This window comes from Odocoileus virginianus, chromosome 3 (genome assembly GCF_023699985.2).
Source record: "Odocoileus virginianus isolate 20LAN1187 ecotype Illinois chromosome 3, Ovbor_1.2, whole genome shotgun sequence".
In the NCBI taxonomy this organism is placed as follows: Eukaryota; Metazoa; Chordata; class Mammalia; order Artiodactyla; family Cervidae; genus Odocoileus; species Odocoileus virginianus.
Genome location: NC_069676.1, coordinates 58,683,589 through 58,709,515, shown reverse-complemented (window position 1 = coordinate 58,709,515; position 25,927 = coordinate 58,683,589). Strand labels below are relative to the sequence as shown.

At 45.0% G+C, this 25,927-nt stretch overlaps 1 protein-coding gene across 1 annotated transcript in view; it reads left to right on the top strand.

Annotated features, from left to right (window-relative positions):
* CCDC69 (coiled-coil domain containing 69) overlaps nt 1-22,520 on the top strand; it is a 35,103-nt gene extending 12,583 nt beyond the window's left edge. Inside the window, exons 2-9 of the mRNA XM_070465675.1 lie at nt 3,805-3,874; nt 9,026-9,132; nt 9,606-9,693; nt 16,904-16,977; nt 17,889-17,990; nt 18,481-18,600; nt 19,529-19,626; nt 20,261-22,520. Coding sequence (XP_070321776.1) covers nt 3,805-3,874; nt 9,026-9,132; nt 9,606-9,693; nt 16,904-16,977; nt 17,889-17,990; nt 18,481-18,600; nt 19,529-19,626; nt 20,261-20,438 — 837 coding nt within the window. The 3' untranslated portion in view covers nt 20,439-22,520. The remainder of the gene's footprint in view (nt 1-3,804; nt 3,875-9,025; nt 9,133-9,605; nt 9,694-16,903; nt 16,978-17,888; nt 17,991-18,480; nt 18,601-19,528; nt 19,627-20,260) is intronic.
* Nucleotides 22,521-25,927: the final 3,407 nt, after the last annotated feature.

The following is a 25,927-nucleotide window of genomic DNA, read 5'->3' as shown; positions in this document are numbered from 1 at the left end:
TTTTTTTAAAAAATTTTATTTTAAAAATATTAATTTTATTTTTCAAATAGTTATTTATTCGGTGGAGTTGGGCCCTAGGTGTGGCCTGTGGAATCATCCTGGGGCTTGAGCTCTCCAGCTGGGGCATTCCACGTCCCTCACATTGCAGGGATCTGGACCCCCAGGGATGTCCTAAGATGAGTCTTGACTGCTTTGATTCTAGAGGGTTATCCTCGGGGCAGAGATGCTGTCAGGATCTGGAGACTCAAGCACAAGGCCGTGTCCTGTCTAAGGGCTGGAAGTTGTTAGTGGAGAAGAGTTTTTGACCTTCCATGGTGGTTGTTTGGGAGAAGATAGTTTCTCATGAGCTTTATGATCTTATTTCAGGCAACCTGAGGCCAATGGCAGCCTGAGCGGTCTAGCAAAGCACTGTGGTCTTAGCTTCTGCCATGCTTTTTCAGATATAAAGTGATAAATGTGTTTGAATCATGCTTAAATCATGCTGTGTTTGAGCTGTTAGAATTATGGAGTTATAGGTGCTTTATCTCAGCTAATCCTTAAAATAACCTTGTGAGGAAATCAAGGCTTGGAGAGGCAATGTGGTCACACAGTGTTGGATTTAGGGTTTGAATCCAGATCTGGGTGACTTTAGAATCCAAAAGTTGTTATTTTTCTTTTCCTTGGCTGTGTTGTGTGGCATGTGGGATCTTAGTTCTCCAACAAGGGATGAAACCCATGCCCCTGCATTGAAAGCATGGAGTCTTAACCACTGGGCCACCAGGGAAGTCCCTAGAATCCCAGCGTTCTTAACAATACTGTTCTGGTCTCCACTCTTCTGAGACCTGGTTCTCATGCTGATTTTGGCATCCAGGCTGCATATGACTGTGTCTTACCTCCCTGAGCTCCAGTTTCCTCCCTCGTGATAACCCTTATCTCTCAGTGCAGTTGCGAAGAGCTGAGATCAGACACTTGGAGTTTGAATGCCATGGGCATTGTTGAGTGAAAGTAAGAACATCTCACACCTCCACTTCCTCCGCAAAGGAGAAAGCGGGAGCCCAGAGGAGGGAAGAGATTTGTCCAAGTTTGTAGAAGAGCTGAGACTGGAATTCTGGAAATCTCACTCCCATAAAACATTGACCAGATTAAGTGTAACCAAGGGTGGCAACAGGGACAAGACAATCAACCATTGGTGTTTGTCTGCCTCCTTCCGCCAGCCCAGGGGAAGAGGCTGGCTCCTGTCATTACCCCAGAATCCTGTGTTGACAGCTTGTTCCTGGGCCAAGCATCCCCTCTCCCCTGGGCGGGAAGGGACGAGACTTCACAGGGTGGGTGGAAGAGGGTGGCTGGCATGCCAGCCACTGGGCAGATCCTGGGGACCAGGACCTGGGGGAGACACTTTTTTTTTTCCATTTATTTTTATTAGTTGGAGGCTAATTACTTCACAATATTGCAGTGGTTTTTGCCATACATTGACATGAATCAGCCATGGATTTACATGTATTCCCCATCCCTATCCTCCCTCCCACCTCCCTCTCCACCCGATTCCTCTGGGTCTTCCCAGTGCACCAGCCCCGAGCACTTGTCTCATGCATCCAACCTGGGCTGGTGATCTGTTTCACCCTTGATAATATACATGTTTCAATGCTGTTCGCTTGAAACATCCCACCCTCGCCTTCTCCCACAGAGTCCAAAAGCCTGTTCTGTACATCTGTGTCTCTTTTTCTGTTTTTCATATAGGGTTATCGTTACCATCTTCCTAAATTCCATATATATGCGTTGGTATACTGTATTGGTTTTTATCTTTCTGGCTTACTTCACTCTGTATAATGGGCTCCAGTTTCATCCATCTCATTAGAACTGATTCAAATGAATTCTTTTTAATGGCTGAGTGATATTCCATGGTGTATATGTACCACAGCTTCCTTATCTATTCATCTGCTGATGGATATCTAGGTTGCTTCCATGTCCTGGCTATTATAAACAGCACTGCGATGAACATTGGGGTGCATGGGGACACTGTTTCTTGCTCGGTTTGCACCAGGCTCTGTGCTGGGCACTGTGGGTAGGAGCAGAAGGTTCTAGAAGCCTGCCCTTCTCATCCTTCCCCAGCCAAAACTATGCTTTCCAGCAGCATTTCATTCATTCTCAAGTTCAGGAAATTGTTAATAATTTTTATTCTATTAATCACTTAATCTATTATCACAGTAAAAAGTAGTTTTTCTTTTACAGTGATAATTCACAATTGAACACTTTCATAGGTTTTTCATGAGCTGACTTATTTAAGTGTTCTAAAATGGGGCTTAGACTATCTTTTTTAAAATCAGAAAACTTTTTTGAGGTACAATTGAAAAATAACATGCTAATTTCAGATGTACAACCGAATGATTCAGTATTTGTACACATTGTGAAATGACCACAGTAAGTCTAGCTAACATTTTAGAACATTTTGAAAAATATACAAAATGGCTTAAATTTTTTTTCTACCCCACATCTTGGTCCAGTGATGAGTGCTAGACTTTGACCAACTTTTCACCTCTCTGGGGTGAAATGAGAAAATTAAAGGTGTTCATTGTGTGTAACTTTGAGTAAGATGTTATTTCTCCTTTCCTGAAAGAACTATCTCGAGCTTTCCCTGGTATATTTTGAAAGGTTAAAATGTCTTCTATTTTATGAAATGATAGTGGTAGTCTGTAAATAATTTTTTTTCAGCATTCTTGCTTGTCAACCCATAACAAATCTCCTATTTGAAAATATTATTTATGAAAACTGAAATCTTAGAGCCACTTGACACTGTTTTGTGGTATAGAAAACCCTTTAGGGACTTCCCAGGTGGCCAGTGGCTAAGACTCTGCGTTCCCAGTGCAGGGGGCCCAGGTTTGATTGCTGGTCAGAGAACTAGATCCCACATGCCACAACTAAGAGTTCACATGCCACAATTAAATATCCTGTGTGCTATAACTAAGACCCAGCATATTCAAGTAAATAAACATTAAATAAACAAATATTTTTTAAAAGTTATTACAGAAAGCCCTTTTGCATCAGTTCTCTCCTCTGATTCAACTCCCACTGACCAAGGTTAGTTAAAGTGCCTACTAGGTATGGGTCAAATACTTGACTCTGCCAGATGTCCCCTGATCTGCCCTGATGGAATCCTCTTTAGCCTCAGCCTTCTCATTTTTAAATTGGGGGACATGCATATTTCCCAGGTTCTCCTGAAGATTAGCTGAGATAGTGCCTGGTATGACCTGGGTGCAGTATTTCACCTACAACTGTCAGATTATATACTGCCACCTCCACAGAGCTGGGGAAACAGCCCTTCCAGCAGAGAAGAAACGTAGTGAAACTGTGGCTTGAAGTTTGATGCTCTGCCTTCAACACAGGGCACTTGCTGAAAGTTGTGGTAGCCACGGGCCCTGAGGAGGAAGGGGAATTGTCTCTAAACCGGGGGTTGGGAAGTTTTAAGACGCTTAAAGGCCATAACTGGGATGAGGGTAATAGCATAAGGTCTGGCCAAGTCCATGGAGAAGGAAGATAAGGGCAGGGAGGGGCCCACGGTTGGTAGCCGAGCCAAAGTACAGGAATCTAAGGAGACGTCATCCAGCATCAGGCTCCCTGCTGAGGGTTTCCCTGGCCAGGGTGAAATCCTATCTGAGGACCCCTTCCCCACAGAGTGGGTGCTGCCCTGGGACTCTGAGGAAGAAAGCCTAAGGGAGCTGGGCATAGTGTAGGGGTTGGCACAACTGGAATTCCTATCTTGCCTTTGGAAGCATCTATCCTCACATTAACCTCCTACCTTCATCCTCACTGTTATCTCATTTCTTCCAGAGGCGCCAAAGACCAGATCAGCCTCCTAAACCAGAGCCTCAGGAACTGGGTCCCCTCAATGGTGACACAGGTGAGTAGTCAGCCCTATAAATGCCCTCTCTGACATCTGTGAGGTTTCCTACATTATAATCAACAAACACGATATGGCTATTTAGTTATCTCCTGAGATTTTAGTTAGGTTACTTTAATAGGAGTATCATTTCTAAAATCAGGGGGGCGATAATTCTTCCCTGATCCTGGCTACCACACCTGGAGTGCCAAGTTTATTTCTGAAAAAACACATTTTCAGAGAAATCCAGAAAAAAATGGACAGAGTACAGAGGAGAAGAATCAGGTTGGTGAGGAATCTGGAAACCATATCCTTTAAGGAACAGTTAAAGAAACAGAAGATGTTGCAATAAAACACAACAGTTCTCTCCAAGTGACTGAAGTGCCCTCACAGAGAAGAAAGATGAGCCTTGTTCAGTGTGACCCAGAGATCAGTACCAGGGCCTGAATGTAGCCAAAACAGACTTGCAGAATTCAGTTCAGTCTCAAAGGAATTTTTTTCTCTGATTGCTGGTTTAAATTAATCAGAGCTACTGATAGAATGAGCTCTCCATCTCTGAAAGTGTTTAATTACCACCTGGAGACTATCAGGATATTGTAGATGAACTTAAAGTACCAGATAAGCAACTGGGTCAGAATTTAGTTGTTCTCTAATCTGACTGTACATAAGAATTACCTGGGGTGGATTTTGAAAAATACAGATTTTGAGGCACCACCACAAACCAACTACATAGGGATTTCTAGGAGTGGGTCTGAAGACTCTGCATTGTTGGTTAGTTAGTTCAGTCACTCAGTCATGTCCAACTCTTTGCGACCCCATGGATTGCAGCACGCCAGGCCTCCCTGTCTATCACCAACTTCTGGGGTTTCCTCAAACTCACGTCCATTGAATCAGTGATGCCATCCAACCATCTCATCCTCTGTCATCCCCTTCTCCTCCCGCCTTCAATCTTTCCCAGCATCAGGATCTTTTCAAGTGAGTCAGCTCTTTGCAGCAGGTGGCCAAAGTATTGCAGTTTCAGCTTCAACATCAGTCCTTCCAATGAATATTCAGGGCTGATTTCCTTTAGGATGGACTGGTTGGATCTCCTTGTAGTCCAAGGGACTCTCAAGAGTCTTTTCCAACACAACAGCTCAAAAGCATCAATTCTTTGGCGCTCAACTTTCTTTATAGACCAACTCTTACATACATACATGACTACTGGAAAAACCATAGCCTTAACTAGATGGACCTTTGTTGACAAAGTAATGTCTATGCTTTTTAATATGCTGTCTAAGTTGGTCACAACTTTCCTTCCAAGGAGTAAGCGTCTTTTAATTTCATGGCTGCAGTCACCATCTGCAGTGATTTTGGAGCCCAAGAAAGTAAAGTCTGTCACTGTTTCCACTGTTTCCCCATCTATTTGCCATGAAGTAATGGGACTGGATGCCATGATCTTAATTTTCTGAATGTTGAGCTTCAAGCCAACTTTTTCACTCTCCTCTTTTACTTTCATCAAGAGGCTGTTTAGTTCTTCACTTCCTGTCATAACGGTGGTGTCATCTGCATATCTGAGGTTATTGATATTTCTCCCTGCAATCTTGATTCCAGCTTGTGCTTCATCCAGCCCAGCATTTCTCATGATGTACTCTGCATATGAGTTAAATAAGCAGGGTGACAATATACAGCCTTAACATACTCCTTTTCCTATTTAGAACCAGTCTGTTATTCCATGTCCAGTTCTAACTGTTGCTTCCTGACCTGCATACAGATTTCTCAGGAGGCAGGTCAGGTGGTCTGGTATTCCCATCTCTTAAAGAATTTTCCACAGTTTATTGTGAGCCACACAATCAAAGGCTTTGGCATAGTCAATAAAGCAGAAATAGACATTTTTCTGGAACTCTCTTGCTTTTTCAATGACCCAGCAGATGTTGGCAATTTGATCTCTGGTTCCTCTGCCTTTTCTAAAACCAGCTTGAACATCTGGAAGTTCATGGTTCACATATTGTTGAAGCCTGGCTTGGAGAAATTTGAGCATTACTTTACTAGTGTGTGAGATGAGTGCAATTGTGCAGTGGTTTGAGCATTCTTTGCCATTGCCTTTCTTTGGGATTGGAATGAAAACTGACCTTTTCCTGTCCTGTGGCCACTGCTGAGTTTTCCAAATTTGCTGGCATATTGAGTGCAACACTTTCACAACATCATCCTTTAGGATTTGAAGTAACACAGCTGGAATTCCATCACCTCCCCTAGCTTTGTTCATCGTGATGCTTCCTAAGGCCCACTTGACTTCACATTCCAGGATGTCTGGCTCTAGGTGAGTGATCACACCATCGTGATTATCTGGGTCGTGAAGATCTTTTTTGTACAGTTCTTCTGTGTATCCTTGCCACCTCTCCTTAGTATCTTCTGCTTCTGTTAGGCCCATACCATTTCTGTCCTTTATTGAGCCCATCTTTGCATGAAATGTCCCCTTGGTATCTCTAATTTTCTTGAAGAGAGCTCTAGTCTTTCCCATTCTGTTGTTTTCCTCTTTCTTTGCATTGATCACTGAGGAAGGCTTTCTTATTCTCTCCTTGCTATTCTTTGGAACTCTGCATTCAAGCGGGTATATCTTTCCTTTTCTCCTTTGCTTTTCGCTTCTCATTTCACAGCTATTTGTAAGGCCTCCTCAGACAGCCAGTTTGCTTTTTTGCATTTCTTTTCCATGGGGATGGTCTTGCTCCCTGTCTCCTGTACAATGTCATGAACCTCTGTCCATAGTTCCTCAGGCACTCTGTCTATCAGATGTAGTCTCTTAAATCTATTTCTCACTTCCACTGTATAATCGTAAGGGATTTGATTTAGGTCATACCTGAATGGTCTAGTGGTTTTCCCTACTTTCTTCAGTTTAAGTCTGAATTTGGCAATAAGGAGTTCATGGTCTGAGCCACAGTCTGCATTGTTAATGATGGTAAATCTCTGTAATAAGTAGCACCCCAAAAAAAAATAAAATAAAATAAAATAAAATAAAAAATAAGTAGCACCCCACACACACACAAGTTGGGACCAGTTTGGTCCTGCTGACCAACATTTGAGATCTTGAGCCAAATGACCTATGAGAGCCTGGAACTCTACGATCATGACCACTGCCTCCTCTCACCCCCTTCCCCCAGACCCAGGGCTCCTATCTGATGGACTGACCACTGCCTCCTCTCAACCTCCTCCCCCAGACCCAGGGCTCCTATCTGATGGACTGACCACAGCCTCTTTCCTCACACTTCTCATTATACCTTGTACCCAACCTGGCCTATGGAATTCTGTAATAATATTATTACTACATTTATAACAATGCTAACAATGCTAATATAAGCTTCCAATGCTGTCATGAGCCCCGAGGAAGATTTAGAGAACATTTAATGAACTATTGGCATTTTTTTTTGCCGCAGCACACAGGATCTTAGTTCCCTGGCTAGTGCAAGCTTAACCACTGGATCACCAGGGAAGTCCTAAAGAGCATTTATTGAACATGTCCAAATGCCTGGCACTACACCTACTTGCTTTTTTTTATTCATTTGTTTGTTGTATTTTTCAGATTCCACAAATAAGTGATTACCTACAGTGTTGGTCTTTCTCTGACTTAGTGTGCTAAGCATAATACCCTCTAGGTCCATCCATGTTGTTGCAAATAGCAGACTCTAATCCTTTTTTTTATGGCTGAATAATGTTCCTTTGTATGTGCAGACTTTTGTTGTTGTACATCTTATTTTTTCATTCATATGTCAAAAGATACTTAGATTGCTTCCATGTGTTGGTACACTCACTGCTTTTTATGCATGAGCAGACAGAACAAGGTGGTAGTTTGGAGTGTGTGCTGTGGAATCAACTTGTGTAGGTTCACAGCCCCTTACTCCAGTTGTGAACTGGGTCATCTTGGACAGGTTGCATAATTTCTTTGTCCCTCAGCTTCCTCATCTGTGAAATGGGAATAATCATAGTAGCCACCACTCTGGGTAGCTGTGAGGATTCAGTGAGTAATACCTGTGAGACACTTGGAGCAGAGCCGGGCATGTTTCTGAACACAGTAAGCTGATGGTATTCTTTGTTGTTGTTGTTTAGTCTCCATATTGTTTACATGCTGTTGTTATTTTCATTGCCGTTGTTTTCTGACTTAATCATCTCAATAGCCCTATGAGGTAGGTATCATTATTATCCTGATTTAATGTATTAGGTAACAGAGGCCTGGAAAGGGTGGGTCCCCACCTTGGGTGAGACCCAGAACCTGTTGGACTCAGAGTGACATCACCAGGCCTGTTTTGCAGTTTCCCTCAGCAGCGGCTAGGCTTCCTGTCTGTGAGGTCTCCTTCCTCTCACACCAGCCCTTCTGTGCTGTGAGGTGTCGCACTCAGACACAGAGCCCAACAGATAAAGCGTGTGACCACCTGGCCCCTTGGTGAGGAGAGAGAGGTGAGGACAGTGGTGAATGGCAGAACCACATCCTGGAGGGGGGAGGCCACCGTTCCTCAGGCCAGCTCCTGCTGGACACGGCTACTTCTTTGGCTTCTTCAGGAAGAGTTGGAGGACTTCCCTGTTGGTCCAGCGGTTAATAATCAACCTGCCAGTACAGGGGACACGGGTTTGATCCCTGGTCTGGGAACTAAGATCCCTCTTGCCACAACTGCTGAAACCCGTGTGCCCTAGAGCCCCTGCTCCACAACAAGAGAAGCCACACAGTGTGAGGCCCGTGCACTGCAACTAGACATTAGCCCTACTCGCCACAACTAGAGAAAGCCCGCACAGCGATAAAGGCAATAAATAAATAAATAGGAGCTTAAATCAGGACTTTTATAAAAAGTTGGAAATCTGTAGTATTAAGTCAAAGCTGCCCAGTTATTAAGTCAGCCACTGTTTTTTCAGTTTAGACACTGGATGGAGCAAACAGCACCTTTATAGGCTGAATGTGTTCTGTGAGTCACCTGCTCTCCTGTAGGTCTTAGGGGCAAAATGAGGCCTCTGGCTCCTCCACTTCATGAAGGAGGGTGTCCAAAGGCAGGGAGATTTAAGGAGCTGCCTCTAGAAGTTGATCCTCCAACTGAAACCATTTTTGATGGGGACACCAGACTCCCCACGCTGTAGTTTCAGCCTCCCAAGCCCTCTCCATTGGGCCTGGACCCAACCTCCACTCTGTGTTGTTTTTTTTTCCCTCACCTATAGCCACAACTGACCATGTATGTGCATCTGAGGATGCTGAGCAGCACCAGAAGGCTATCACCAGAATCCTCCAGCAACATGAAGAGGACAAGAAGAAATGGGCACAGCAGGTAAATCCCAAGCCCTTTCTTTTCCTCCTGCTCCACTAACCTCATTAAATTCCAGAGCAAGGCCAACTTTTGGTTTTATCATTTTTGCAAGTATTCCTTACTCCTTTTGCCCAGAAAAGAGCCCTGTATCTGCAGGACAAATATTTGTAACTGTGGGCATATAATTTGTTTTATTTATTCTATGCAATAAAAGTGGGGAACCACCAACATAGCCAAGGGCTTTCTGCCTTCAATGACATCAGGATTAGAAGACTCCAAAATCTCTTTCCACATGGTAAATCTCTGGAAGCCCCCTCTTAAGTCCTAAAGAGGGAGAAGTCAGTCACATCAGCTATGTCTTGGAGGCCTTGCACCCATCAGCAGGTGGGACTCTGATCACTAACCTCCAAAAAGGCTCCAGGGCTGGTGAGTGGATAAGTGAGGCTGCCCTGAACCTACTGAATCTCATTCTGCTCGGGACCCTCTGCCCCCAGGTGGAGAAGGAGAGGGAGCTAGAACTTGAAGAGAAACTGAATGAACAGCGAAGAGTCCTAGAGGGAGAACATGCGGAGGCCCTGCAAGGTAAGGACGAGATGCACTTGGAAGACTGTGGACCAGACTCCTTCTGTCCCACCTGCCAAGCTCACGTGGGATTCCCATTTCCCCTTCCCACCCACCTCTGGTCCCTAAGCAGTTGTCACTTCAGGACTGGAGTCTGCAGGGTCCTAAGACTTGTCCTTTTGGGCATATAATATTTGACCCCATGCTTTATTCATTATAGGAAATTTGGAAAACCTAGACAAATAGGAGAATGTTTAAATACCCATTTTTCTTTCCCACAATGACAACAACTCTATGCTTAGGTTGATTATTTTTTTCAAATGCCTTTCTTTCCTTTTATATGTGATAATGCTTATCATGGAAAATTTAGAATGTATGGATTTAAAAAATGGTCTTGTAATGGTTGGAGCTCAGGCTTTGCAGCCATGGTCTCAGGGTTTGAATCCCAGCTTCACCACTTGTCACCTGTGTAACCTTGAAGAAGTCAGTTAACTCTTATTCATAGGGTCTTTTAGAAAGTCAAGCAATTTAATTTACAGATGGATAGATAGACAGGCAGGCAGACGGATGAAGGAATCTAGAACAGTCCCTAGTATTTTGCAAGATACTTAGTAAGTATTTATTAGCATTTATTATTTTATTACTGAGAAAATTAAAATTGTGTATGATTCCACCCAGAACTAGTCACTCCTACCCCTTCGATGTAGATCCCTTGTACTTCTTTGGTGTGTATTTACCAAGAATGTTCATCTATACACACACCTACTTTGGGGGGAGGAGATAAATTGACTTTTCACTTTGCACTGTATTAACATCTTGTCATTAAACTCCTATAGCACAACTTTTAGTAACTACATAGCATTCCAGTGTGTTCCCTTGTTCTTTTAACTATCCCCTTGGGTTAGGCATTTCAGCAAGTTCAAACTTTTACCATTGTTTATAACATCAATGATACACAGTGAACCCCATTTTGTAAAATCTTTGCCACATTCATAATTTTATCATTAGAAACACATTCTAGTAGAGTTGGTATGACAAAGTTTAAGTACATATATCTTTTATTTTGGCAAAATAAACATAAAATTTACCATTACTGACATTTTGTCTAGTCACAGTCCCCTGAAACCATCACCACTGTACCCTTCCAGAACTTTCTCATCCTAAAAGCAAACTCCATACCCACTAAGCAGTCAGTCCCCAACCCCATGCTCACCCTTCCAGCCCCCCAGCAACTACCAATCTGCTCTGAGTCTCACAACTTTGTCCACTGCAGGCACTCATGTAAGTGGAGTCCCACAACCCCCACAGTTGGCTTCCTTCACCCAGCATAAAGCTCATCCATTTTGCAGTGTGCATGGGCACTCCACTCCTTTCCCCAAGCCCATTAAAAAAATTATTCCATTCCTTTTTGTGGTGTATAACATTCCATCGCCTAGGCACCCCACACTCTCTTTTTTATCCATTCATCTGTTGATGGATGGGCTGTGAACAAGTGCCATCAATGCAAGCACCTGGTTGATCATCTGCTTTCAGTTCCCCTGGGTGTAACCCCCAGGAGCAGAACTGCTGGGTCATTTGGTAATGCTATGCTTAACATTTTGAGAATCCACCAAACTGTTTTCCATAGTAGCGGTACCGTTTTTCAGTTCCAACAGCAATACACAAGAGTTCCAGTTGCACCACATCCTTGCCAATACTGGTTAGTTTCTGTCATTGTTGTTCTTATTATTATTGCCGTCCTAGTGAATGCAAAGTGATATCTCACTGTGGTTTTGACTTGTATTTCCCTAATGACTAATTTTGCTGAGCATCTTTTCATGTGCATGTTGGTTATTTGTATAGCTTCTTTGGGGAAGGTTATCTAGATTTTTGATGCCATTGAAATTGACATCAAAAAAGTGATACCAATTTTTTTTTCATCATCAGTATTTTTATGACTTTCTCCCAGAATTTTTTATCTTTTAAAAACACAGTTAAGATTATTTCATATGTTTTTTTTTTAATTTTATATGTAAAATTTTATATACTGTTCTTTTTATTTAACATTGTGTCAAACATGTTGGCAAGTAAAATTTCTCTGCTGCTAAAATGTAAAGTCTAAACCACTGCACACACGGTCTTCCCTATTTCCTGTGAGTCTAGACATAAAGATTTTAACTACCGTTTAAGTAATACTGCACTAAATGTGTTTTGCCTAAAGATGTGCCCATATTTTACATTATATCCTTAGATTTTCAGAAATGGAATAACTAGAACAGAGGTCTGAACAGTTTTAAGAATCTTGAAACATATTGCAACATTAGCATAACACATTTTGAAATAGTATTGAAGCCTTTGCCCTGGGAATTTGAAGGGTACTAATGTACCCTGTGAAACTGGGCCTGTCGGTTGACCTTAGTTCACTTTCTACAGTATCTCTGAAACTTACCTTGAATCTCATTTCAGTATCTATATCTCTAAAATCCTTCCCTCCTTCTCAAAGCTGTTATGGTAAAACAGCTTTCTTTTCCACACAGAGCACTAATTTGATGCTAGTTTTAACATTATAAAGATACTAATAAGACAGTTTTCCTATTGTAAAAACCCAGAGGGGAAGGGACTGCCTGTCTTGAGTTCTTCCCAACAGTCAGAATTCTTTCATAGTTATTTTTCAGTTGCTTGGCACCTGTTAGGTGCTGTCTAAGGCTTGCCTGGTGGCTCAGTGTTAGAGAATTTGCCTGCCAATGCAGGAGATGTGGTTCGATCCCTGGATTGGAAGGATTCCCCTGGAGAAGGAAATGGCAGCCCACTCTAATATTCTTGCCTGGAAATCCCACAGACACAGGAGCCTGGTGGGTTATAGTCCATGGGGTCGCAAAAGAGTCAGACACAACTTAGTGACTAAATGACAACAAAGTGCACGTTAAATAAATGACTAGAAATATACCACGGGGAAAGTATGACTGGGAGAGGCCAGTGATTTTTTTTTAATGCTTGATGACACTTTATTGTCTTTTATTTTCTATTTTTATTTTTTAGTTATTATACATTAAAATGGACTTTCTAATATAGCTTCATAAATGTTAACACATGTATAGATTCATGCAGCCACCACCATAATCCAATATAAAACAGTCCCATCACCCCCAAAACACTCTCTCAGGCCATTTGTATCCACATCCTCTCCCACCCCAACCCCTGGAAAACACTGATCTGTTCTCCACACATGGTTTTGTCTTTTTAAGATTATTACAGAAACAAAATAACACAACATAATATTTAACATTGGCTTCTTTCCCTCATCATGGTGCATTTGAGAGTCATCTAAGTGGCTGGGTGTATCAGGAGTGCCTTCTATTTCATGGCTGAATTGTGATCCATTGTTCACTCATCCCCTTGTCCAAGTGGGGACAGGTCATTTCCAACTTGAAGTAATTATGAATAGTGCTCTTCTCAACATTCGTGTAAGGTTTCTGTGTGTTTTTAAGTTTCCTGGGTAAATATCTAGGAGTGGGGTGGATAGGTCACATGGTACATATATATTCAGCTTTGTGAGAATTGACTAAACTGCTTTCCTAAGGGACCATCATTTTACATTCCCATCAGTGATGAATGAATTCCACTGTTCCTTTTCACTAACACTTGTCAAGACTTTATTTTTTTGCTGCTCTAATAAATAGGTAGTGACATCTCATTGTGGGTATAGTTTCCATCTCGATAATGACTAATCATGTTGAACATCTTTTCCTCGGTTTATTTGCTGTCTGTGTAACCTCTTTGGCAGAATGTCCTTTGTATCTAATTAGCTTGTTTTGTTCGTACTATTGGGTTTTGAGAGATCTTTATATATTTTGGATACAGGTCCTTTGTATTTACAAATATTTTCTCCTAGTCTGTGTGTGTGCGTTTAAGGTTTGTTTGTGGGTTTGTTTGTTTGTTTGTTTGTTTGTTTTCATTCTCTCATTAATGGTTTTCACAAAGCAAAGCTTTTAATTTTAATAAATTCTAGGTCATTTTTTCTTTTATCAATTATGCTCTTGGTGTCATGTCTAAGAACTCTTTGCTGAACTCTAGGTAACAAAGCTCTTCTCTCTTTTCTTCCAAAAATTATATGGCTTTCAGTTTTACATTTATATCTATGATCCATATAATCATGTGATTTCCCTTTTTTATACTATTAACATGGTAGATTACATTAATTTGAGCTTTCAGTTTTTGAACTTACATTAACAAAACCTCTTAGTCTTTTTATATGTTGCTGAACTAGATTTGCTAATATTTTATTGAAGATTTTTGTCTGTGTTTATAAGGGTTACTGGTCTATAGGTTTCTTGTACCATCTGTCTGGTTGTAGTATCAGGGCAAAGCTTGCCTCATGGAATGAGCTGGGAAATGTCCCTTCCTTTTCTATCTCTGGAAGAGATTGTAGAGAGTTGTACTATATCATTTTAAAATATTCAGTAGAATTTGTCAGAGAAACCTAAAGATTTAAACAGATATTTGACCATGGAGGATACACAGATAACAGATAAACACAAGAAAAGACATGCCATTTCTGCCATTTCTTTTCCAGGCAGTATTTAAGTACAAATTTAACTTCAATGGGCTTCCCTGGTGGTTCAGCTGGTTAAAAATCTGCCTGCAATGCAGGAGACCTGGGTTTGATCCCTGGGTTGGGAAGATCCCCTGGAGAATGGAAAGGCTACCCACTCCAGTATTCTGGCCTGGAGAATTCCATGGATTGTTTAGTCCATGAGGTTACAAAGAGTTGGACGTGACTGAGCGACTTTCACTTTCTTTTCTAACGTAAGCCCTTAATGCTAAAAATTTCACCCTAAGCACTGCATTATCTGCATCCTAGAAATTGATGTTTTATAATTTTTGTTCAGTTTAAAATATCTTCTAATCTCCCTCAGGATTTCCTCTTTAGCTCACTGACAATTTAGAAGGGTATTTCCTTCTAGGTGTTCGGACATTTTCCAGTTCTCTTTTTGTTACCGGTATCCAGTTTGATTCCTTTGCAGTCAGAGAACATAGTTTATAGTTCATTCGTTTTTTAACTTGTTACAGCTTATTTTATGATTCAAGATGTGGTCTATCTTATGAATGCTTCATGTGCACTCAGAAAGAATGTGTATTCTGCTGTTGAGTACTTTATAAATTAATCAGTTAAAACAAGTTGGCAGTATTGTTCAGGTCTATATTCTTACTGATTGTCTGCCTATGTTTTCTATTGAATATTGAGGAATGTTAACGCCTTCAATTGTAATTGTGTATTTGTCTGTTTCTCCTTTCAGTTCTGTCAGTTTTTGCTTCATGTAATTTGAAGAATGACTATACTTGTATAGATATTTAAGGTTGTTATGTCTTCCTGGAGAATGGACCCCTTTATCATGATGTAATGTACTTCTTCATTCCTGAGAATCTTCCTTATTCTTAAATGTTGGTTTTTCATTCTTTTACTTTTAACCTACTTGTGACATATTTAATATAGGTATCTTGTAGGTATTAAAAAGAGCTAGTGAACTTTTGAAGATCCATAGAAATTACCATAAATCTGAACAAAAGCCAAACAAATATTGGGAAAAAATGGACAGAGCCTCAGGTATCCATAAAATAATCCTAGGATGTCTGACATTTGTGTCAAAGACTCAGAAAGGATGCAGTGAAGAAAAACTATTTGAAGAAGGAATGGTTGAATGCTTCCCAGATTTGGCAAAAAATAATCCTACAGATGAAAGATGCTTATTGAACCCCAAAGCAAGCCCACCAAAATCCACACTCAAACATATCTCTTTTTTTTTAAACTAATGACAAAAAAAAATCTGGAACAGAACCAAAGAAAAATGGTGCATTACATAGAGGAAATAAGTTTGAATGAATTGTGGATTTCTCATTAAAATGTTTGAAGGCTAGAAGGAATAAGAACATTTTAAAACTACTAAAATAAAAGAACTGTAAATCAAGAATCCTATCTTCAGAAAAAAAAATGTTCTTCAGGAAAGAAGGTGAAATAGAGACATTCTAGATGAAGAAACACTAAAAGAATTCATCACCAACAGACTCTTTTTTCATCATCTCTGTTCCTCTATTGACCCCACCAAGTGAGTTTTTACTTCATTTTTTTTTTAATCTAAAATTCCCTCCTGGTTTTAGTGTTTGGTTACACTTTCTGATTTTCATTCTTTGGAAGAGCATTAACCTTTATTTCAGAGCACTTATAGCGGTTTCCTTAAGGTCCCTTCGTAATTCCAACAGGCTTCCCCCGTAGCTCAGTCAGTAAAGAATCTGCCTGCAATGCAGGAGACCTGGGTTTGATTCCTAGGTCAGGGAGATTCCCTGGAGAATGAAATCTGTGGCACCTCAGTGTTGGCATCTGTTGAACGTCTTTTCTCAGGACAGATGAGATTTTCCCACTTTGTGTGCTGAGTATTTAGACTTGTCACCTGAGGAATTTTGGATTTGTATGCTGAGCAATTTTGTATTGCATTCTGAACATTTTGCATATTTGAATACATCAGATTCTGGGTCTTGTTTAAATAAATACATTGGTTGAGCAGCGCTTTGAATTCTGATCTTCTTGCCCAGTCTGCCTGCCACCATTTACTGTTCAGAGTCTGAAAATAGTTGTGCCATTCATTCTGTCCTGGTTTTATAGCTAAATTCAGGAGACTGGGTGGCATGTGCTTCCTCCATCTTACTTGGAACCAAACTTGTCTTGATAATTTATCTGTCCCATAATTTATCAAAAAGTTTTAAATTAGTTTTTATAACAATTTATATAGTTTTTATAGAGCTGACCTTATCAATTTTGACAGCTCTATCACATTTATATTACTGAGCATTCTCTTCCTTGTGTCACTGCCCCTGTGACACAGGCCCCTTGCATACCTGGGCTTTTGGCTATATTACACTTTCCTGTTCTCTGTCCTGTTTCCCATCCCACCCAGTGACTGGTCATTTCCCTCTCGTCTTCTTTCAATGGAGACAAGGTTGGAATTTTCCGAAAGGAACTTTGTAGAGGAGGCAGGATGCAAGATCTTCCCAGGATCTCATTTGTTTCCCTTTCCATGAGCTTCTATTAAATATCTACTATAGTTCTGGTTCAGCCCCAAGCCCATGAGATAGAAAGATGAATAAAAGCATTCTCAGACTCCTGACCCCTATGGTCCCAAGGGGCCACCTGGGCTCTCTGGCCCTCATGGGGTGAAGTGTCAAGGGTCTGAGCTCACTGTATCTCCTTTCCCTCCAGCCCTCCAGGCCTCCTATGAGCAGGACAAGGAAGCCCTTACCCACTCCTTCCAGGAGGCCAAGGTGGCCCTGCAGGTGAGAAAGTTTGGGCTGTGTGAGTCTCTGTGATGTGGCAACCCTACTGTCAGCTCAGGAGGTCTTGGTCTGAGATAAGGGTTGGCCTCTTTCAGGGATGGTTGGGAGCATCTTGGAGACGTCGTGGGCCTGGGGCCATGGTGTGATTAGAGCCGTGGCTGGCTGCACAGTGAGCCATGGAAGCATGAAGGAAGGCCTCTGACCCAGATTGACTGGTCAGGGATTTCCTAGAGAGGGTGAGGTCTAAGCTGGAATCTGAGGGTAGGTTGGAATTTTTCAGATGAAGAAGGCTAGGAAGAGTGCCTTAGCAGAACAAACAAACAAACAAAAAACACGTGTTTAAATGCATGGAGCAAAGGGGGGAAAATACAGAGTGCCTGTGGAACTGAAACAAGTCCAGGAGGCCTGAGTATAGAGCGTGAGGGGGACACAGGGGAGGCCAGAGAGGCAGGCAGGGACCAAACAATGGGAGTCTGTGAGCCCTAGTAAGGGGGTGCCCTACCCTAGAGGTGATGTACAGAGTTTAGGTGGAGCAAAATCCTTGATGGGGAGCAGTATGGAGACAGGCATGTACCTGGCAGCTGCAAGAGTGATGTGATGTTGGCTGCAGGAGAAGGCATGTAGAAGGAGCAGGGAGAGAAGAGACGGGGCAAGGACCCTGAACCTGGTTTGCATGTACTTTGAATGCCATCCTGCCACCAGCCTGGAATACCCTGACATCATCCCCAAGGGTATGGAGAGGTGGGGCTGTATGTTTTGAACAGTGGTTGAAGTAGCTTAAGCCTGCAGTGCTGGGCAGAGCAAAGACAGACTGAAGAAGCCAATGCTGACCCCTCCCCGAGGGGTGGAGAAGTCCACCTCCAGCCTTATGAGCCAGGCTTGCATCATCTCCTGCCTGCTCCCCCCTCCAGGAGACCATTGACAGACTGACTGCACAGCTGGAGGCCTTCCAGGCCAAGATGAAGAGGGCAGAGGAGTCCATCCTGAGCCGAGACTATAAGAAGCACATCCAGGTAGGTGGCGGTCCCCACAGCCTGTCCTCCTTCAGCCTGCAGGAAGGTCCAGGTCTGGGCAACAGGAAAGGCCAGTCCCTCTTCAAGGCTGGGGCTAGAACTGATGCTGTTACCTTAATGAGGGTCTGTAAGAAACAGTGTCCCAGTGTCACTGAGGGGGAACGTAAAGATCAGAGAGAGGCACATGGGTGGTCAAGTGCTCACATTCTGGACTCAGAATGAAGTGCCAAGAGCAGACCTACCACTTAGCAGAAGCAACTTAACCTCTGTGAACCATGGTTTCCTCGTCCATGATGGTGCGAGCGCAGCGTGCACTGTTGGAAGAGAGTAAGATACAGCTCATTAAGCACTTGCCAAGGGCCAAGAGGGGGAGCTGACTTGTCAAACACAGTTGGGGGCAGAATGGGGAGGAGGGAGGTAGCCCACTCTCCCCATCCCCCTCCCACTCCCCACTCTGGCTGGTCTGAGGTCCCTCTGTGTTCCCATCTAGGAGCACGGGAGCCTCAGCCAGTTCTGGGAGCAGGAGCTGGAGAGCTTACACTTTGTCATCGAGATGAAGAATGAGCGAATCCATGAGCTGGACAAGCGGCTGATCCTCATGGAGACAGTGGTACGTCGCTGGCAGCGGCTGGAATGGAGGGATGGGGAAGGGGGGCTGGGGGGAGGCAGCCTCACGCTTCCACTTTCTGGGCATTTCCTCGGTCGTGTGTGTAGAGGGTAGGTATTAATTATACTCTGAGGGGGGCCCAGCCTGGTCCATATCAGCTTTGACCTGCTGCCCATGCTGGCCCTTGAGTCACTGGTGCTGGTCTGGGCCCCGCAGTGGCTCCTTCTCAGCTGGTCCTGTACTTTTGACTAGCGTATTGCTGTCACTTAAGTGACACCAGGGCAAGTATCCTGGCTAACCAGGAGGGGCTGGCAGATGTCACAGGTCAGGCAGGGGTTGAGGAAGGAGTCAATGCTGGAAAAGAAAAGAAAGTCAGATAATAGGAAACCAGAGTCAGCAAGGACGGGCCTGGGCAGTGGTGGGCGCTGGGGACACCAGTGGCTTTGTCTCCAGAAGGAAGGCCTTGGGGGACTTCAGATTGAATCCAAACAGATTATGTTACATTGTCCTGGAAGAAGTTCCCTGGCCTCTTTTGTGCCACACAACCTAAATTTTAAGCCAGACCATTTCAGTGGTTCCATATCCATTTTGTTCAACCATTTTTCGTGGAATAGCATAACAGATACACTTACATTTATATACATTTTATACTTCTGTCTTTTGGAGAACTAAACTATTTTTTTTCCTTGGGAACTTGGGGAGATTTTAGATGGTAGTGGCTGTCTTCTTTTTTTAATACTCATCTGGCGAAGTGAAAAGTTGGCAGTCCTGTGTTCACGCCTTAGTTGTGTTGTTCCAAGTAATCTTACTGCCTCATGAAATGTAACATTTGGTCTAGAGTGAATCAGTGTTTTGGGTGGCCACGGATAAGAGGGAGGTGATAGCACAAGTTGTGCCGGGGGCTTTCTGAGCTCACTCTGATCTGTTACAGAAAGAAAAAAACCTGCTGTTGGAGGAGAAGATCACCACCCTACAGCAAGAGAACGAGGACCTCCACGCCCGAGGCCGCAACCAGATGGTTGTGTCAAGGTAGCTGCTCCCACGCCCTGCTCCTCCCCTCCCCACCGCTTACTTTTTGTGAATCTCCAGTTGGGAGAGTCTCCAGGAGGTCCAAGCCTGTCTGGGGGAGGAGGTTGGCTCCTCTTTGCTTGGGGGTCAGGAATCCCAAGGGACCAGCTCTGCCTGGAAACAGAAGTAGCAGGGCTGATTAATATCTGTTTATCCCCATCCCAGCTGAGTGGGCTCCATGGGAAAGCCCAGTTCAGGAAGAAGGAACAGGAAGCTTAGGGTTCAAGAGGCCAAAAGAATGAATGAATCAGTGGTAAGGGGTCGGTCAATGAGAGCTGAGATCATGTGTCAGATGTAATTTGTTGACAACATATTATCTCATCTAATCCTAATCATTATAATGACTCTAAGAGCCGGTCCTGTTAGCATTCCCATTTTGCAAATTTGCGCAGAGTGAATACCTGGTGCAGAATTACACTTCTTAGTAGTGGAGCAGATCTGAACCCAAAGCTGAGGGCCACCTTGGTCAACAGCTGGAGTTGCCTTTTCAAGTGGGGCCACCGGGCAGGCTTCCTGGAGGAATGGGCTGGTCTTTGCAGTTGCTGGAGGCCCCAAGAGGCGGTCCCCTCAGGCAGCGCTGGCTGTGTGTCCACAGGCAGCTCTCGGAGGACCTGCTTCTTGCCCGTGAGGCCCTGGAGAAGGAGTCACAATCACGGCGGCAGCTCCAGCAGGAGAAGGAGGAGCTGCTGTACCGAGTCCTCGGGACTGACACCGCCCCTGCCTTCTCCCTGGCCTCTGTCACCCCCACCGAGGTCTCCTTCCTGGCCACATAGGGCCTGGGCCACCAGGATGCCTGCAGTCACAGCTTCCTCTAAAGACCTGGTAGAGAGGCAGCAGGGGTCGCTTGTCCTTTTCCCAGGAGGGGATGAGGGCGGGAGTGAGACGGGGAGCCAGGGTGTGTGCCCAGTGAGCCCTGGGGACTTGGGCCACACAGAATCACCTGGGGGCTGCCTAGGCCCCGAGCAGCTCCCTCCCTCGAGCCGGGGGACAAGCGAGAGGTACCCTTTTGTTCCCCCACCCCCACCCTTCTCTCTGTTCAGGTCAGGGAGCACTGAGGCTTTCCCCAGGGGCAACCGTGCCACCCTGGGCATCCGACCAAGAGGGAACACGCCCCTGGTTCTAACTTGTCAGCTTTGCTGCCGGCTCCTCAGTGACCTAACTTGCCCCAGCCACCTCACCCCGCCTGGCCTTTTCTCAGCCTCTAAACCAGTTAGGGCAACTGAACAGACCGCCCTTGAGTCACTCACTGTTCCATTCTAGACTTGTCTGAAGGTCAGACCAGGGGCTGGGGGGTCAGCAAGGGAGGATGGGGGCCACACACTGTGAATCAAGGTGTCCCTTGACCCACTGGGCAGAGCATCAGGCACGCCACCAGCGCCAGGCCCAGAGTCTGGTCCATCCAAGGGCTAAGGCCAGAGCTACTCCTCCTGGACCAGGCAGGGTTTACCCACCACCCTCCTGCTCCCTCAGCCTCAGCACCATCAGGACTCGGGTGCCCCCTAGTGGATCTAAGTACCCTCAACAGCCAGAGCTGGAACCTCATCCCCGTGCAGATGAGGAAACCGAGGCAGGGAGAGGGACCCAGAGCCAGGCCTGGGGCTCATCTGTCATTGGAGAGTACTGTCTCCCTCCCTGAAGTCTAGGAGGCCATGTATGAGACGTGGCCTTTCTCCTTGCTCTGTCTGCCCTGCCCTGTCCAGTCTCTCAGTCCTGCTCTCCACTCAGCCCCTTCTAGCAGCCCAACCCCAGGCCTGTAGACCCTGGCCCTCAGCCTCCCCACCAGCGCAGAGGGGTGTCTGGAATAACTAACCTCAGCAGGCCTGTCCAGGCCTGACCATCTGTGGAGTCAAGATTCTTCTCAGGAAGCGTTGGGTCATCTGGAGACAGTAACAATCCCGTCTCTGTATAAGCATTTTGATTAAATGCCTTCACATACACCTCGCTCCCCATCTGTGAAAGATTCTCAAAGCAGCTTCTTTCCAAGCATTAGCAGAGAGCACACTGCGATCACAAGATCCAGTGGCCTTGCTTGAGGTACCCCAGCCCCCGGGGGCCAGTGTGTAGGAAAGGTCAACTCATGGGAACAGAGGTTTCCTCCATCAACCCAGACCGCTTTCTTCATTCCCCTTGATCTGGGCTTCATCCATTTCTCCTTCTAGGTGTTCAGATGTGATTCTGCTTCTCCAAACCTATGCAAACACATTATCCAGGAGCCTTGGGGACAGCTCTGGATGTGAATGGTCACAACCGAGAAAAGAAGGGGTGGCCAAGTATTGGGGAAACTCTAAGTTCACTCAAGTTACACAACTCTGCTGTTGGCTCAGATGGCAAAGAATCCACCTGCAATGCGGGAGACCTGGGTTCAATCCTTGGGCTGGGAAGATCCCCTGGAGGAGGGCATGACAACCCACTCCAGTATTCTTGCCTGGAGAGTCCCATAGAGAGGAGCCTGGCAAGCTAGAGTCCATGGGGTCGCAAAGAGTCAGACATGACTGGGCAACTAACCACACAGGTTCACTCAAGTTCTACAGCTCTGCAAATTGCAGGACTTCTCAGAGCCTTTAATATGCTGATCTGCATTGCAAACTCAGAGAGAAGGAGCAAAGAGTCCAGCTCCAGCGTCTCTTAAACATCTTTAACCAAGTTTCTCCCCCAACACGAGCACTTCAGGCTGCAGAATGCAAATTAGAAAACATTGTTCTAATTGAGAAGGGCCGGGCTGGAGATGGGGCAGGTTGAGGGAGGTGGGGTTTCCCTCCTGTAGCCTGTGGTGGCTGTGAAGAGGTGAACTGCGATCATATCTTCACCCTGGGGCAGGCAAGCTATGGAAAATAAAAAGAACACCTGATACTGCATTCATTTGGCCTCTGCTTTCCTGGGGAGAGAGGAAGTGGGAAGAAGGCCTCTGCTGGGGGCAGGGTTCCTTGCGGAGTAAGTCCTAGGAGCTGAGGGACCCACCAGCAGTTCTGGACTTCTCAGAAACTAGTGTCCCATGGGCCCTGGCCTTGCCCAGGCTTGGTGTGGGGGCTGGGGCTGGAGCAAAGCCTGGCTCAAATGCTGCCTGTCAGAATAGGCCAAGGCTTGGAGTGAGGCCCTGAGGCTGAAACAGGACGTGAGAGCACTGATGGGCTGGCAGAGGGTAAGGGTGATGGTGAAGGTTCTTTCTGCTGTTTAGGGGGCACCTCCTTGGCATCAAAACCAAGGTTCACACAGTTACCTACCCCTGCTTCTATCCGCTGCTCTACACCTGAATGCCAGGAGTCAGGGTGCAGGGGGGCAGAAGGACATGGGTGGTAGCTGTCCCCACACCCTGAGGGTTCCTGGCCTGGCAGGTATCAATGGCAGCATCCCTGGCCCAGGTCTTTTCCACACAGAGGGTGTTCCCTGCAGCCTACCTGGCTCTGCTAGCACATCGTGTCCAAGTCGCTGTGGGCCTGGTGCTGACATCAGGGGGTGGACCCAGCTGCAGGGACAAAATTTTACTGTCTATCAGCTGCCCCAGGTGCTATCTCTGAATGGGGCTCGGTAGGCAGATAAGAGGCACAGTGAAAGTAGAGTGACTTGGCCATGGTCACATGTCAGTATCAGAGTGCCTGAAAGCCCAGGTTTTGTGGACAAAGATAAACTGTTCAGGTCCCTGGAGAGAAGCTGAGGGCTCCTCCAGGGCTGGAGGAGAGGCATAAGGTAACTCGGTGCTTCCTAGAATGGGTTTTGTTGCACTCTTCTGTACCAAGGTCGCTGAAGCTTAGATGGTGGGCTTAGGGAGAAAGAAGGTCTGCCATGAGAGAAGGGGAGAGACATGGGTACACACATGTTGAACTGATTGTTAGAATGGTTGGAATAAAGATCTGACTCAGAGCCTGAACTAAATGGCTGAGTATGAGGACGTGGAGCCCAGCTCCCCCCACAAACACACCAAAAACACATCTGCGTGTGCAACAAGTCTCTCAGGATACTATCTGGAAACTGGAAGAGTTCCTGTGTAACCAAGGGTACGAAAAGATTCCCACAGAATCAGGTAGGATGGGAAGAAAAGCACTGGGTCAAAGCCTGTGACCCTGGGAGGGGACTGAGAAGGAAATCTGATCACATGAGTGGACACTCGTCCTAGGGAGTGAGTGGGTGGAGCCGCAGACTGGACGTTCCAGCCCTGGGGTCCCACACAGAAGGGACAAGCCCTTGTGGCTGCCTGGAGAACCAGTGGGACCGACAGAAATGCTGGCAGAGCCTAGACTCCACTCATGAGGAGTACACGGGTGCTGGCCTGTCAACAGACAGGGCAGAGAGGTCGGCCCTAGCAACAGCCACCTCGCCACAATCCCCGCTCTTGAGTGAACACCCAGCCCACTCAGTCCATACCACAGCCTGGCACTGGGTCCAGGACAGCCAGGACCTGGGAACAGAGTGTCTAGGGATGCAGAGGTGACCCAGGGGCCTGGGGTGTGTGTGGTCCAGGTGGGGCAGCAGTGGCCATTGGTGGCACTTGCTCTAACAGCACCACATAGTATTTTATAATAGCTGTAAATGGAGTATAATATGTAAAAGTTTTGATTCACTATGTTGTACACTTCTAACATATTGTATACAATTGAAGTAACTATACTTCAATTAAAAATTATAAAAATGAAACTTTAAAAGAGGGAGACGTTGGTCCCATCCACTGGAACCTCTGGAGTGGGGAACTCCCAGTGCAGTGTCCCCTAGGCCAGGGGGTTGGTCACCGGACAGGGAAGCAGAACTGGCCGATAACCTCACAGCTGTACCGTCTCATACAATCCTCCCTGAGGACAAAGAACAGCTCCTCTGGGTCTGGAAGGAGAGAATGAGCTTGCCTGACTTCTAGCTTCCTGGTGTTCTACCACTAGCTACAAGCAGGAGGTCCCTGGTGGGGACTTGAAATCCCACTTTTTCTCCCCATCTTCGTTCCCCGTGCTCCTTGCTCTCTTACACAGGGTCCTGCACTGAAGACTAAAAACCAGTTTGCTAGTTTCGGTTTGTCATCAGTTTGCTGTGCATCTGCAATCTCTTTCTCTCCCTGTCTGATCTTAGTGTCTTCATTTGTACAATGACGGTGTCACACCAGTTGGTCTCTAAAGGGCCCTTTGTGGAAAACATCACTGGAAGTACTGAACTAGAAGTCCAGGTTTCTGATTTGATTCCTAACCTTGCCACCTGCTAGCTGTGGGACCTTAAACAAATCCCTTTCTTCCTGTGAGCCTTGGTTATTTATCAAGTGGAAGCAATAATCCTCCTCTGGCCTATTTTGCAGAGCTGATAAGAAGCAAATGAGATACTGGATATGAGACGCCAGGCCTGTGGGAGGCAAATGTTCATCAAACACTTTCATGGTACTTTGAGCAACACAATCTCAAATCAGATTCTTCGGTACATCATGGTACAGTGAGTAGGAATTATGAATAGCTGGAGACCAGTTTTCTAGAGCAGTGCTACCAATAGAACTTTCTGTACTGGCATCTGTGTTGCTGAATATGTAACCACTAGTCACATGTAGCTAAAGGGCTCTTCAAATGTAGCTAGTGCAAGGTGGGAACAGAATTTTAAGCTTTTAGTTAATTTGGATTTAAATAGCCACATCTGTTAAAAGCCTTCTGTGTTGGGTGAAGCAGCTCAGAGGTAGACAAACACATAGATTTCTTAACTTTGCCTGCACAGTAAAGTCACTGAGATGCTTGTAAGATAACCAATTCCTGGGCCCCACCCCCAGACCAAACCCATTGGAACATGGCTTGAGGTGAGGATTTAGTGCCAGTAGTTTTAAAGTTCCCCAGTTGGGGTCTTTCCTAGTGGTCCAGTGGCTAAGACTCCATGCTTCCAATGCAAGAGCCCAGGTTCGATCTCTGTTCAGGGAACTAGATCTCTGAACTGCAACTAAGAGTTGATGCTGCAACTAAGAGTTGACATGCAGCAATGAATATAGAAGATTCTGTGTGCCACAACTAGGACCTGGCACAGCAAAATAATAAATCAATAAAAAAATATATAAAAAAAAAAACACCTCCCCCGGTGACCCTAATGTGCAGCTATAGTTGAGACACACTGCTTATCAAATCTTCCTGAAGATTGAAATCACCTATAGGACTTGTTAGGCTTCTAGAATCTGTCCAGACTTAATGGCAGGGGGGTCTAAGAATCTGTTTTTAACAGGCTCCCAAGTGATGCTGAAAGTCATGGTCAAGACCTTCTAAATTGGATCATCATTACTGTGACGGTTGGAATTGAGTAAGACAGAGACACTGCAGAG